The sequence below is a fragment of the Corylus avellana genome, chromosome ca2 (genome assembly GCF_901000735.1).
Source record: "Corylus avellana chromosome ca2, CavTom2PMs-1.0".
NCBI classification, from domain to species: domain Eukaryota; kingdom Viridiplantae; phylum Streptophyta; class Magnoliopsida; order Fagales; family Betulaceae; genus Corylus; species Corylus avellana.
This window is the reverse complement of record NC_081542.1, coordinates 36,488,869-36,503,189: the sequence shown is the minus strand read 5'-3', so window position 1 is coordinate 36,503,189 and position 14,321 is coordinate 36,488,869. Positions and strand designations below refer to the sequence as shown.

Sequence of the window (14,321 nt, the reverse complement as noted above, 5' to 3'; positions counted from 1 at the left end):
TAAAAAATTCAGAGGGCCAAACCTTTAGAGTTCTGTCTTTGCTCGTTCGGATTATCTATTAATGGATAGCGTGGAAATATATACCTCATGAACCTACTAAAGGCTTTTTTGGGTGTGTATTTGATGAGTCTAAAAGTGTGTTTAATACTCAAAAAGTCCGTTTGAAAAAAAAAAAGTATCCGTTTAGTAAAAAAAATTAGAAGCACTTTTAAGGGTCTTAAAAAACCTAAAAATAGAAATAAAAAGTGAAATTATTCTTAAAAATTTGAAGAAATTTTGAACAACCAATATGAATGAGAACCACAAGGAAATATGGCGAATGCAAGTGTAAACGAAGTGACTTTTTTAATACAAAAGTCTTTTTAAATTCTCTCTCTCTCTCACTTTCAAGCGTTTGGCAATCTCAATTGAATTAATAATAATAATAATAATAATTAAACAACAACCACATTTATAAAAACGTACTCATATCTTAAATGTTTCCAGTAAGTTTACCCATATAAGTCAACTTGTGTCTCAAAATAAATAAATAAGTCAAATTGGGTGAGAGGGTTCATTAAAATTGATAAGCTATTATAGTTTCTCTCAATAATAAATATGCTATTCACCTTAAAAATATGAGTAATATTAAAAACTGCATTTTTATCACATAATTATTCCACAGTATCGACGTGACAATCGCAATCAATCATTAAATCAATCCTTATTAAAAAAAAAAAAAAAAAATTTCAAAGATCAGTTAAGACTCTAACTACTTCAACATTGTGAAATAGTGTGACATAATATATATATATATTATTCTTAAAATATGCTCTTCTCTAATTGAAACAAAATTCAAAAGTTGTCCATCAATGTTCATGGTTTGTAGATTGCTAGCTTTTGAGTAGTTTGGAAGTATAAATAATTTTAAAATAAATGAGGCCCCCTATATTTGATTATGTATATTTTAGGAACCAATAAAGTCAATAAAACAATATATAATCAACTTGCTTTGTTAATTAAAAAGGAGCAAGTTGATTGTAAAGAAAAGCAAATAGCCCATAGGGCTTGGTAGAAGGATAAGATATAAATTGCTTTTTAATTAATTAAGTTGTATTGCCATCACTTTCTAACACCTAAGGTATTCTTGTCAGTTTACAAAAAAAAAAAAAAGGTATTCTTGTCAACTTCTCTTTTCTGGAGGTGAAGCAACGGCTGTGGGATACTGGGATAAACAAAGCCTAAGATTTTTGTTTAAGGTTTTGCATATATATCTTATTGATAATAAATAAATAAATAAATAAAATATATTATATTATTGACCAGTCAAGATCATCTCCTAGAGTCATCTTATAGTCCTCCTAAATGTGATGTGTCTTTTAAAATTACTGTTGAATTTGAAATATGATTTATTGAACTTTGATCTATTGGTGATTTTAAAAGTCATATCACATTTGAGATATGATGATTTCAAGAGGACTCTAGGAAGCACTTATAGCATTACTCTTTAAAAACATTGCGGCTGAAATGAAAAATATTCATTTTATGTTTGAGATTGTAGTTGAGAAATAGAGTTCTCAAGTCAAAAAGTGTTTTTTTAGTAAAAGTTTCATTTTTAAACTTTTACCGGAAGTACATTTAGGCTATTTTTAAGTTTTTTAGACCCTTAAAAGCGTTTTCAATTTTTTTTACCAAAAATGTACTTTTTTTTTTTTTTCAACCGAACTTTTTGAGTGTTAAACGCACTTTTAGACCACTCAAACGCACACCCAAACAAACCCTAAATTTCATAAGTCTAATGATATATATGTTGTTATTTAATTTAAAATTTTAAATAATGTGGCACCATAAATATGGTTCAAATCAACAAAACAAAATCTTAACGTACAATAAATCAATTTCATTTAACTTGAAATAAAAAAAAATATTTTTCAAGGGTAAGAATACCACTAACCCAATCTCTAAAAATGCTATGTGTCTCCTAAGGATATGAAAAATACATTTTTTTTTTTATTAATACTATTAAAAAATAATATAAGAAACACAAGTAATTAAGAAAAATGTGATTTTCATATGTCAAGGAACACGTGACACTTTTAGAGACAGTATTGGAGGAATTTTTTTACAACTTAATTTGTAGGAAATGTCCGCAAATTACATAAAGAGCAAAAGAACAACAAAAATTTGAAGATATAAGAGAAGAGTAATGTTACACGTACTCCCACTTTCATACTTCCTCACGTAACTTTTAAAATTATCATTGGATCATTTCAAATCCAGTAGTAATTTTAAAAGGCACGTTAAAGAGCGAAAACGAAATGTACCTACTTTGCACTTTTCCCTCTATAGAATAAACCAAACTATGGCCCATGGTAGTTGGCTAATTGGGCTTCCAATCAAGATGTGACGTGGAGGGCCCAAGCCACAGTTAATCATGATTACAGTGAAAATGATTTTCAGATAATAAAAAATCCTATAAAGACTAATGCTGTTTATGATCATAATTTTGGGATTATCTTTTTTAGAATAATTTTCTGTTTTTTACACAAAAGAATATTTCTTTTTCGATAGGTGTTTTCTGTTTTAATTTCTAATTTTCAGGTAAATAATTAAAGTAATCAAGTAGTGACAATACAAGTTATTTAAGAGTATAGATAAATAAAGAACAATACAACCACAATCCAACTATTCTTCTTGCTGTTTTTTCTTTATATTTTTCATTTTAAACTATACATATAGGAACACAAATTTTAACATGTTTTAATTTATATAGATTAAACTAAAGTTAAAGGCCTTATGATATTAAAATTTTATACGACTTATACATTTATGCAGTGTAATGTGTGTGATTGTGTGTACGTTGAGTAATATATTGGTGTATAATTTTTAGTATTTTTTTTTTTTTTTTTTTGCAACCTATAATACAAAGTTCGATAGAGATGCGTTTAAATTTTGAAATTAAACTATGATGATGAATCCCGTGCATAGCACGGGTTATGGGCTAGTTCAAATAGAAAAAGATGAATCTACTTAATGATTGTTAGGGATAGCTATTCATAAGAAGAGTAATACTACTCTTCACACTCATATTATACTGATTGACATGACATAGTTTAAGTGGGAAGTCATTAGTCTACCCTAAGAACTTGGCACCTATAAAATCCTCAAGAAAATAATATGGTATTAAAGTCATTAGTCTAATCTAAGAACTTTAATCATTTTAAATTCTCTTTAATTTTCTAAGGTATCTACATATTCAAATAATAATAATAAAAAATGAATCTACTTGATTATAGTTAAGATATTCGTAGAAAAAGTAACACAACTATTTACACCCATTTATCACACCCATAACAAATCGACTGACGTGACGTGCTTTAAGCTGGTTACACTCCAAGGAAACATTATAAATTCTTCTTTTTAGCGCAAAATGGTGGTAGATGAAAATGCTATCCTTTTTGGTTTTAACTTGATTTACAACCCATCTTTGTTAAGATTTGAGGCATCTTACAAACATGACCCTGGAATTTACAGTTTGGCTCATATGGATAAATAGGATTTAACTGTATATATCATCACCAAAGCATTATACAAAGAAAATCTGCCCAACGTTCAAAAGACTCTCATGAGGTACATTGAAGATCACACTGTTCTCCCTGCATATTTTCCTAAGAAATGCATATATATAATCAATGGCTATCTTCTTGTAGAACTTTGAATCCCTCCTTGCTCTCACCACTGTATTCCCCATTATATGAACCACCCCAGCACCTCTGCAGTTCTTCAAAAATTCTAACTCGTCCATCTCAGTCTGCCCGCTTGCCTGACCGGATGAACATACAGTGCTGCTGTTTACATGCATTGGAGATCTAACCGGAACAATCGAGTCCACCGATGATATCGCAGTGTCCACGTTGGAAGAACTTGAGTTGCCATTGTTATCTAACATCCCATCTCTTGACTGCTGGGTTTGCTGGCCATACATACTATACTCATCAGAGTCTGAACACCCTTCCATCATGGATTCGAGTCGGACAAACAAGAAGAGGGCGTCAAATAGCTTCTTCTCAAAATCATCATCTTTCTTGTGGAGGTCTTTATAGCCATATCTTGCTACACAACGGAACATGTGAAAATTTTTGGGTCCGATCCGCTTTACAAGAAATCTCTCTTCTTCTGGGACTGTGTAGACTGGAAGATATTTCACACAGACAAACACAACAACAGAGTGGATGGCAGGCAGATTTGTGATGAAGTGGGAAAAGATGTGGGGAACCCCACTTGCTAACTCGGTGTACACAAGTCCGATCCCAGGGACCCGGACCAGACCTAAACTGGGACCAAGCCCAAGAATCCATGCCATTGAAACCTTACTGTGCATTTCGAACTCATAGCGTTTCACTGTACCATAATGCCAAACATGCATGATGAGAAGAAAGGCCGCTGCAATTACAAGGGGAACCCACCCTCCTTGATCGATCTTGAAGAGTACAGCAGAAAAGTAAGTGCACTCAACAACCATTGATAAGATGGCAAAGATCAGAACAAGGATCCAGTGGCAGCGCCACACTAATAACATGACTAGAATCATGAGCAATGTGGTTACCAACATGACTATTACAACCGCCGTTCCTGTTGCAACACAAAAATATTACTCAATTGATTGCAAGCTTGATTCAGGAAAAAGAAAAGCTTGAAATATGATCACATGTAACAGGCAAAAAGTAGTTAAATGCATTCCATAAATATGAACTAAATTATTTGACCAAACAATGCCAAGCTAGTTTGCTAAAAAGTAATCACCAATTTCCATTCTGGCAAGACACTGTTTCTACTCAATAGTCAGAAAATAACACAAACAAATGACAAACTTTTGATTTGATAATGCACACACAGACCATGAGTATAAAGGAAGAGGGTAGTGGTAGGTTGACAGAATATAAAACTTGTGTCACATCTTATGTTGGGATTTAGGTTGGTGAGAGTTGAGAGCTAATATCTTAAAGAATCTCTTTGTGGGGACTTGATACAATATCTTGAGACATAACGATGTTATAAACCATTTGTGGGATTTGAATTTGTGAGAGTTGAGAGTTGACACCTTGGAGAGTTTCACTGCAAGGGCTTGATTGATAGAAGAGGTTAAGAAACCAACCCAAAAACCCAGTAGGTTTGGATCTAATAACGTTGCAATATCCACTCGCTCTTGTTACTACTATCTGATGTAGCACCTTGATCACTTAACCTAATCACATCAAATCAGATGTGAGTATTCCAACATCTCATACCTACATACCATGAGTCCGCAACTATCCATCACGTTGGCCCTTAAAAATCATTACAAAAGAGTAATTTAAGGGGATTTTTAACTACATGAATTATGTAATTACATACAAAACAATACACGAAAGATGTTTAAATTGAAGATGAATGGAATGATTCAAACCGCTATGTTATTGGTATTGAGAAGTGAGAAATGCTGAGAATTATCCACTAAGTTAGTTTTGGATGAGGAAGTGTTTGATGTACCATTGAGGAAAAAGAACCAGTTTGGTCGGAGGAAGTATTCGGAAAGCAGAAAGCTGTTTATGCACTTCAACTTGCAGAAACATGAGACATGATATGTCTGATTCACAATCCCCATCCAAAATCTATGACTAATAACAGGATATTTGCTCTATTTTTTAAAGCCTTACAAAATTTTCTGTAAATCTTGACAGCTTAAAAAAGTTGGGGGAAATTACAAACTAATACGGAACCGAATCAGTAAAAAGTTGTAATTCTTCAGCTTATCCACAACAATTTGGTCCACGAGTTCACAAAAAGCCTCTGATTGTGGAAGTTAAAAACAACATTATGCAAATAAAGAAACAAAATCGTTTACCTGTAATCCTAACAAGTATATCTGTGCCCAAATGCATAAAAGACACCATCTATATGTTCATGCAGGGTTTCATATATAGAACCTAAGAATAAACATTGATGTGCATTGACATATTTCCTAGCAGAAAAATATTGAAACAGAATCAAAGAAGATGGATGAATGAAACTTCAGAACATTAAAAAGAAGGTGAACTTACCATAAGCATTTGCAATTTGGATTTGATTTTTGAATCCAGCAGTCACAGCAATGCAAAGAATCATAAGTATCCAATTAATATCTGGAACATATATCTGGCCAAGGAACTTTTTGGATGTATGTACAACTTTGACTCTTGGAAAACAGCCAAGAGCAAGAGCCTGCTTAATTATTGAAAAGGTTGCAGATATAGTTGCCTGGCTTGCAACTACAGCCGCTGCAGTTGCTATAAGTAATACGGGCCAATATATGCTTTCTGCAGAATAAGATTAAATAAGTATCCATCAGAGAAACCCTTGCCTTATTATACATTGTATTCACATTATAGAAATTTTCAAAAAATCCTTGCCACATTAAACAGTTCATACATGTCACACGAATATCTGAGAAAAGAAAGGCTACGATGAGAGCATTTTGAGAGTATTGCCACAAGCCCCCTCTTCAGGAACCCAACTTTTAACAGGTAAAATGAACACAACATCCAAATGTTTAGTAGCTTAACGTTGATCCAACAGGTAAAGATTCAGCCCTAAGAACAGTTTGGTCACTCAATGATGCCAAAAATGGGATGACATTTGTTAATAGATTCAACAAAACATTGAACAGAGTCTGAAAACTATCAAAAAAGAGAACAATATTCTGAGGATTTATTCCTGAAGTATTCCACCACTCAATATTTGGGTCCGTGCATCATGATTTGCGCCATATTATTCAGATTTAGAAATATCTTGTGAAATTCCAATACAAAAGTATAGTATAAAAGCCTTTTCCTTATGGAAATTCTGATTTCAGGATAGACCAAAAATTTCTCCCATACACGTGCAAGTGTAAAATGACGAACGAGTCATTGATTCCTACACCATAAATATCTTAACTTTTTTCCTTTATTGTTTCCTATTTTAATTTATTTTTCTTAACCCAGACTGAAATGCTTTATGATATTTCCACATGAAGTTGGAAGGAGATTGTCTAGGCAAAAATAATTTTTGGGTACTTTTGGTATTTAAGACTATTGCTATAATCTTGCTATAAATGTCATCAACCCATTATTAATTAATCTTCAGTATTGCTTTTATTTTTCTGAACTTGATGACATTCTTCCTACTGAACCAAAAAGAAATTCGAAGTGATTTATCACAACTCTAAACTAAACTTATATTTACTTCCACATGCATCCTTCACACCTAAATTTACACAACGTTAACATAGCGTTTTTTTTTTTTTTAAAAAAAGTGCCTTACGAGTATCACATATAGGCCAACTATCATAAATTAGTCACTGTAGGAAAGAAGATGCACTGGGGCACATTTCAAACCGAGTAACTGTACCAAGAACTGTTCAACAAATGAATTTTGAATTCTATTTTTTTTTCCTTTAGCAATCATTCATTACTGTTTCTTGCATCACACAGGTCTACTTTCAGTACAGACTATATATTAGAACAAACCTGGAATAGTACGATAAAATGCATCAACAGCATGCTCTTTATTATTCATAAGGTAGGCAGCTTGCCCAGAATAGGCTAGAAGAAGGCAAGGAAAGACAACTACGGTGAAAGCAATCTGTACAGCTGAAACAGGAAAATGGGCTAAGTCAGCGAAAAGTGCCTCTGTACCTGCAACAATGCATATGAAGCCATCAGAATCAGACAAGACCAAATATTATATGATTTTAATTGACCTTAATGGATTAAAAACAATACATGGAGTAACTGAAACAATAGAAAGGTTACCTGTTATACTAAGCATAATCCCTCCAAGGGAGGTCCAACCATCTTTTCCTCTCCTTCTAAAATACCGGAATATATATACAGGTGAAAATGCTTTCAGAACACTACTATCATGTTTCCAGATGTTGAATATGCCAATTCCTCCAATTAGGAGAAACCAAAGCAGAACAATAGGAGCAAAGAGCCAACCTACTCTATCTGTACCATAGTGTTGCAAACTAAACAATCCTACTAATATTACAACGGCAACGAGCACAACCACACCTGCACCACATAAAAGTGACCATTAAAGACACAGAAATTTAAATTAATAGAATTTAAAAGATTTTCAGATATCCAGGAGCAAATACACAAAAATGTTTAGTTTCAGGAATGATATAATACCGTTACTCATACTGGGGTGATCAACCTTGATTCCGCCAACAGCTGATAGAACTGTAAAGATCGGAGGATTAAGGATCTTAAATGGCTTTCAAGAAAGAAAATACTCAAGCAAATAACAACATTATAATTATAGTGGAATATTCCTAATATGGACAGTAGATATATACTATAAGTTATTGACACACGCTGAACATGAGCAAAGCATAAGAAAAAAAGTAAAAACAGGGATTAGCAAATACTGAACTACTTGTATAACCTCATAAATCTTAAATAGGCAGAGATGATTTCATCCAGTTGATTTCCTCAACCTTTCCTCCCTTTCTATTTTACTTACCGGATCAAAATTTATTAGGTGCAACTCATGCTAAAGAAGCAAGTGAAATCCAAAAAATGTTAGAAATCAATGCATAGAAATATTGGGAAGCCACTAGTTTTAAGGGTTTTGCTTTCACATAAGACAAATTTCAAATATTAATTTCGACAACCCCCATAAAGCCAAATATTTTAACATAATACAACGTTCTGGTTGTCCTGGATCACCAAACCCAGAACCAACTCAAATTTAAGTTAAAAGAAAAAGAATGACGGAAAGTAAATTTCAGACAAGAATGTCCATGTAAATTCTAGTATGTCAGACAGAAAATTGCCAGCTCTAACATTAATTGAAGTCAAGAACTCTCTAAATAAATTTATATATCACAAGAATGTCGTATATCTTATTCTTTAATATCTTCCCCATTTGCATCAATTTCTCACCGAATTAGTACAGTTAGAAATAACAGGACTTTGGGATCCATACGCAGCCTCAGATATTACATCAGGCATAAGATCTCAATTTAATCAACTGCGTTTAACCATATGTGATTATGTGTTATTTTATCTTCCATACATTTTCCACAATCATCAAAGTACAACAAAACTTTTTATGAAAGTAAGGAAAACTATAATGGCTTAATTAATAAACTACAATTTCTGTTCACTTAGTAAGCTTCTTTGAGTACCTATATGCATGTAGATGCATTGTTTAAGCTATTACATTTGTACAAACAATAGCAAAAAGAATCAACATTCGGGTAGTAATGCAATTAAGGCGCCCGGTACAGCAAGCAGGGTCCCTGGTTTGAGTTGTATCATTGGAAGGATATAGACATTATGCCTATCAAGACATTGTGTGATATTCCCATGAAATAAAAAGGACCATAGATTTCTTGTCAGCCTTAAGTGATAAACAAGATATCACTTGCTATCTCACTAATTTCGGCAACATTTGAAACAATAAATCCCTTCTCATTCGTCTTATTCCACTTATTGATTGCAGTGTCTCATTCAATGGTTTTTACCATGCATGCACTAGTTATATGTGAGAGCAAAAAATAAAAAATCAGATAGACTGGCCAGACAAACAGACAAACAAATAAATAAATAGACAATTCCACCATGAAGGAAGGTATACCTGATATAGCTGGAGTTAGAATCCCATCCCCAATCACCATGCAAGTGCCAACAAGGACAAGCATAAGAAGCGCATTTTTCCTAAATGCAAATTCCTCCAACCACCTCTTAGTTGTTGCAGCAAATGATTGTTCATGGAAAGTAGAACGGCTATACGTTGTTAGCTCCTCATCAGTTCGGTGTTGGTTAGGAATAGTATTTATTTTTGCATGTCGACAAAGCAATGAATAAAGTGCAAATGTTCCACCTTCACCAAAAAGAGGACAAGTTTAGGGAACTTAATAGTGCATCATCAACCTAAAAATGAAAAGTATGCCCGATCAATGTGAAAAATGAAAACAATGTCGTGTTGCAGCATACAACTACAGCATATACCATTTATATAAAATCATGTTTAATACAATAGGGCTTGAAGTTAAAACAATTGAATACAAAATAAAGGATATAGAAAATCAAGTTTAATATTTTTTAAATAAAATAGGATACAAGTGTTGAACACCTTTTATATTATACTCCAAATTGAATAAAACACCTACAAATGAGACACCAACTAATTATCCCAGATTGCTTAAAGTCAGGAAAATAGCACCGTCCGTAATATAGCACCCTATTTAACAAAGTTTATGTTCTCTTCAGTATCAGTACTTGCAATGTATTTACTTTCCCACAGCTAAGGACTTCAATAAATTCGTTTCAGCCAGAAATTTAGTTTTATATACTCGTTATATTATTGAATCCCTTAAAAGAAAACAGATTTCTTTCACTCTTGAAGTGGCGATAAGAAGATAAAAAGTAAATTCATAATTCAGGTGTGGAATCAGATTTGATGCAACTCATGTGCAGTTAAAACTTGCCACCAATTATCTCAAAGGAAACGAGCAATAATCATGGTAATTAATCTACTTCATCAGCTACAAAAGAACAAACCCCCCTCCCCCCCAACAGGGAAAAAAAAAAAAAAAAAAAAAAAAGGGAGAGGGAGGTATAACATCACTCATCTTTTCTATAGTATGTTTACTATTATTGGATTAGAAACAAAAGTAGATGATTGTCCAGCACATGATCAAAATGTAGTACTAAAAATTTCATTTAACTAATCTACAAATGCACAAATAAAGAAGTTAATGCAGAAAACAAATATGCAAAGATCAAATTACCTTGACCATTGTCATTCGCTCTACAGACAATAAAGACATACTTGAGGAGTGGAACAAGAGTAAGCGAGTATATAATTAAGGAAAGGGCTCCAATCACATCTTCAGGATCTACATGTCCATGTGGAAATGTATTTTTGAAAACATACAATGGGGAAGTGCCCAAGTCTCCATAAACCACTCCAAGACTCTGGAATGCAAGCCGCAGAAGCAATACCGCGGAAAATTTCTACATTAATAAAAAACTACATCAATAAAGAAAAGGAATGAGAATACCAACATCTAAAATATCCTCAAAATCCATCAATTTACTCCGGATTACCCTTGGTACAGGTTTGGCATGGACAGATATCACAGTATGCAATTATTTGAGTTATACAGCATACTGCAAGCCTAAATCCAACAACATGCATGCACTTCATATAGGCTAGCGGGTACACATCTCATATTAACAATACTTTCAATTATATAGCTTACTAGTTACTACAATAATAGTCAATACTCAATAGCAATGCAAGCCGAAATCCAGTGACAACATCCATGCACTAATTCCATGCATTCATTTCTGGCATCTTAAGGCATATAGCTCAAAATCAACTGGAGCATAAAAGATTCAACAAATCCAACGCCTTCTAATTGGAAATCTAAGTTGGACTTATAAATTGGTATTTAAAAGAGTTCACGCGTTAAGGCAAAGATGCCATTAACAAGAATTAATTGATGTCCTACTTTAACAAATTACAAGTGAATACAATATGTGAGAGACAATCTTGAAAAGAAAGTTGCTCTTACCTTTTCTCTGTACATATTTCTAAGCCTTCCAGCCTCCTCATCCATAGGCTGATCAAGCTTCTGATCCAACACCCACATACTGCCTTTGTTGTTATCATTCTCGTCATCAGTCTCCACTCTTGAAGCCATTTGAAACTCAGTTCAAATGATTTTGCAGCTCTCACCACCTACCCTCTCTGATATCCCTTTCCGCAGTCTCTCAACTCCACAAACCAGAACACAAACTCAAATCCTTCAAACCAAACCAATCAGAAATCACAGAAATGACTGAAACCTAAAATCACAACTTTGATCTTCACTTGAAATCCATGTCGAATCCAACTAAGAACAGTACCACCAACACAAATCTGAAAATGAACCAAAACTGAAAATTAAACTAATATCCCAATTTAAAAAAACTCTTATCATTCCAAAGAGAAGACCATCCAAATCCAATAACTAGAAATTGGAGTCAATTCGGTAAACACAATTGACCCACAGAAACTGACACCAAATAGAAGTTGAAAAGGCAAGAACCAAAGATTCAAGTTAAAAATAAGCCCACCACGACAACCTCAAAATGAACAAAAAAGTCTTCGCTTGATACTTCAATCCAATATCAAGAAAGCTAATACATACCAAAACTGAAAAGAAAGCCAATAAAAGCCCAGAAACCAATTGAGGATAGAACCGCTCAAGCACACCTCAGATGCAAAGAGCATAAAAGGAAAAGAAACAAAGAGAACCAGAACCAAATATTCGGACTTTATTTACGACAAGACAAGCTGAACCAAAAAGACCCAGTTTTCTTGGTAATTATATCAATTCAATACCAAGAAAGCTAACATATAACAGAATACCCAATGAAAACCCAGAAACCCAGTAGAGGACAGAACAGCTCAAGCACATCTCCCGTGCAAAGATGAAAGAACATAAAAAATGAAAAACAGACAAAGAACTGGGTATTGATTACTCTGTCAGAAATTCCCAAGTGGGGTCAGCTTGAGAAGAGGCTCAGTCTCAGCCACAGGATGACACAAACCCAACAAAAATCTCACATACCCACGTACCAAAACGCAGAGACGACCAAGGCCAAGTCGGTTTCCGGAGCAAAAACAGAGGCTCTGAAACAGAGCAAAAGAAAACAGAGTCTTCTTTAGTGCAGGCTCTATTTTGGCTGCTTGCTCAACCCTTTTCTCTGAAAGATGAAACAAAAAAAATAAAAAGCACACGAACTACTCCCCGCCAAAAGAGAGTGGAAGTAATCCGTTTCGCTTGTAATTCTTTAGAGTGACACGTTTTTTAGTTGGCTGATCGCCGCCGAGCGCTGAGCAAAGAAAAGGAAGCACAAATAGTAAAATTATTTTCTTTTTTATTACCATTATTAGCATAAGCTGCATAATCATTATTTTACTGTTGACATTATTATTCTATTTAAATAATAAATAGTACAGAACGATAAGATAAGTTGTATTGTTGCTTAATCATGTCTTCTCTGGGGGGCCTACTGCCACTGCCTCGTATGGTGGAACTTCAACTCTGCACTCTGGAGTCTGCACTGGAGCTATACAACAATCTTTCTTTTTTACTTTGTTTTAGATTTCCCTTTTTCTTTTCTTTTTTTAAAATGTAAAATATGTTTTTTTAAAAAAAAATATATCTCTTTTATGCTTTTATATTTTATACAATTCAAAATTATTATTCAAAAAGATGCAATATTGGGAAAAGCTTCATCATGCATTCCTGTGCAACTGAGCTTTTTTGGTGGGTCATTGCTTCATGGCAGGTGCTAGTAACACATGCCATGAATGTTAGTTAGTGCTCTAATGGCAGCATAATAATAATAATAATAATAATAATAATAAGACGTGTTTTAAGTAATTTTTTATATTAATATTTAAAAAAAAAAAAGAAAAAAAAGTTACATAAGATCTTTAATTAGTAAGGTAATCAATTAATAATTTGTTTTAGAGTGCATATTTTGCAATTGGGTCATTTTTAAGTGGTTTTATAAAAGTGATATACCTTTATTTATTTAAAAAAAAAAAAAAAAAAAAAGTAGTTTGCATGTGGATAGGCCCAATTCAAAATACCGTTACTAATTTTTTTTTGTTGGGCATTGTGGTCTCTATCCTCTTTTTAAGTTATAATGATATCCTAATCTAAAAAGTTTTGACTTTTTTTTTAAATCATTAAAAGATTTTGCAATTGTCTTTAGTATAAAATTGAGAATTTTATAGGCTCCTCAAAGGTAATCCCAAACAGGCCCTAAGAGGACGACACATTAACATGAAACAACAAAAGTGAGTGTTGTAAAAACATCACTTTTTCTTTTGATTTCTTCTTTATTTTATGGTTTTTTTTTTTTTTAATTTTGAATTTTATGGATAAGTGATAGATTTGTTGTTTTTACAACACTCACTTTTGTTGCTTCATGTTAATGTGTCATCATCTCAATAGAATGAGTAATTCTAGAAGTCCTAATTGTGTCTCTAAAAAAATGAAGTGGCTTTTAAAATCATAATTTGATCAAAATTCAATACTGATTAATCACAAGTCGAATGGTGATTTTAAGAGTCACATCATATTTGGAGGGATATAATAATGACACATGAGAAACTTATAGCATTACTCAAATATAATGCACAAAAAACTTGATTTGTGCCAAATTCCTGTAAAAGTTATTATCTTTTACAAAAGATTTAATTTATATATATATTATACATTTCCATCGAATTCAAACAGAACTCAAGCCTACGACTACACACACCAA

The 14,321-nt window shown here is 33.0% G+C and overlaps 1 protein-coding gene across 5 annotated transcripts; it reads right to left on the bottom strand.

Annotated features, from left to right (window-relative positions):
• Nucleotides 1-3,522: 3,522 nt before the first annotated feature.
• On the bottom strand, nt 3,523-12,804 carry LOC132168693 (potassium transporter 11-like). 5 transcript variants are annotated; one of them, XM_059579710.1, is made up of 9 exons: nt 12,611-12,804; nt 11,570-11,916; nt 10,781-11,006; nt 9,625-9,870; nt 8,172-8,222; nt 7,791-8,051; nt 7,506-7,673; nt 6,060-6,314; nt 3,523-4,611 (listed from the first exon to the last, which is right to left on the bottom strand). In XM_059579710.1, exons 2-9 carry the CDS (start codon nt 11,696-11,698, stop codon nt 3,566-3,568), a joined length of 2,382 nt encoding a protein of 793 aa, XP_059435693.1. In that variant the 5' UTR covers nt 11,699-11,916; nt 12,611-12,804; the 3' UTR covers nt 3,523-3,565. The 5 variants fall into 5 exon arrangements, with proteins under 5 accessions (XP_059435693.1, XP_059435690.1, XP_059435691.1 ...); XM_059579707.1 differs by having other exon boundaries at nt 12,619-12,804; XM_059579708.1 differs by lacking the exon at nt 12,611-12,804 and adding an exon at nt 12,123-12,480.
• Nucleotides 12,805-14,321: the final 1,517 nt, after the last annotated feature.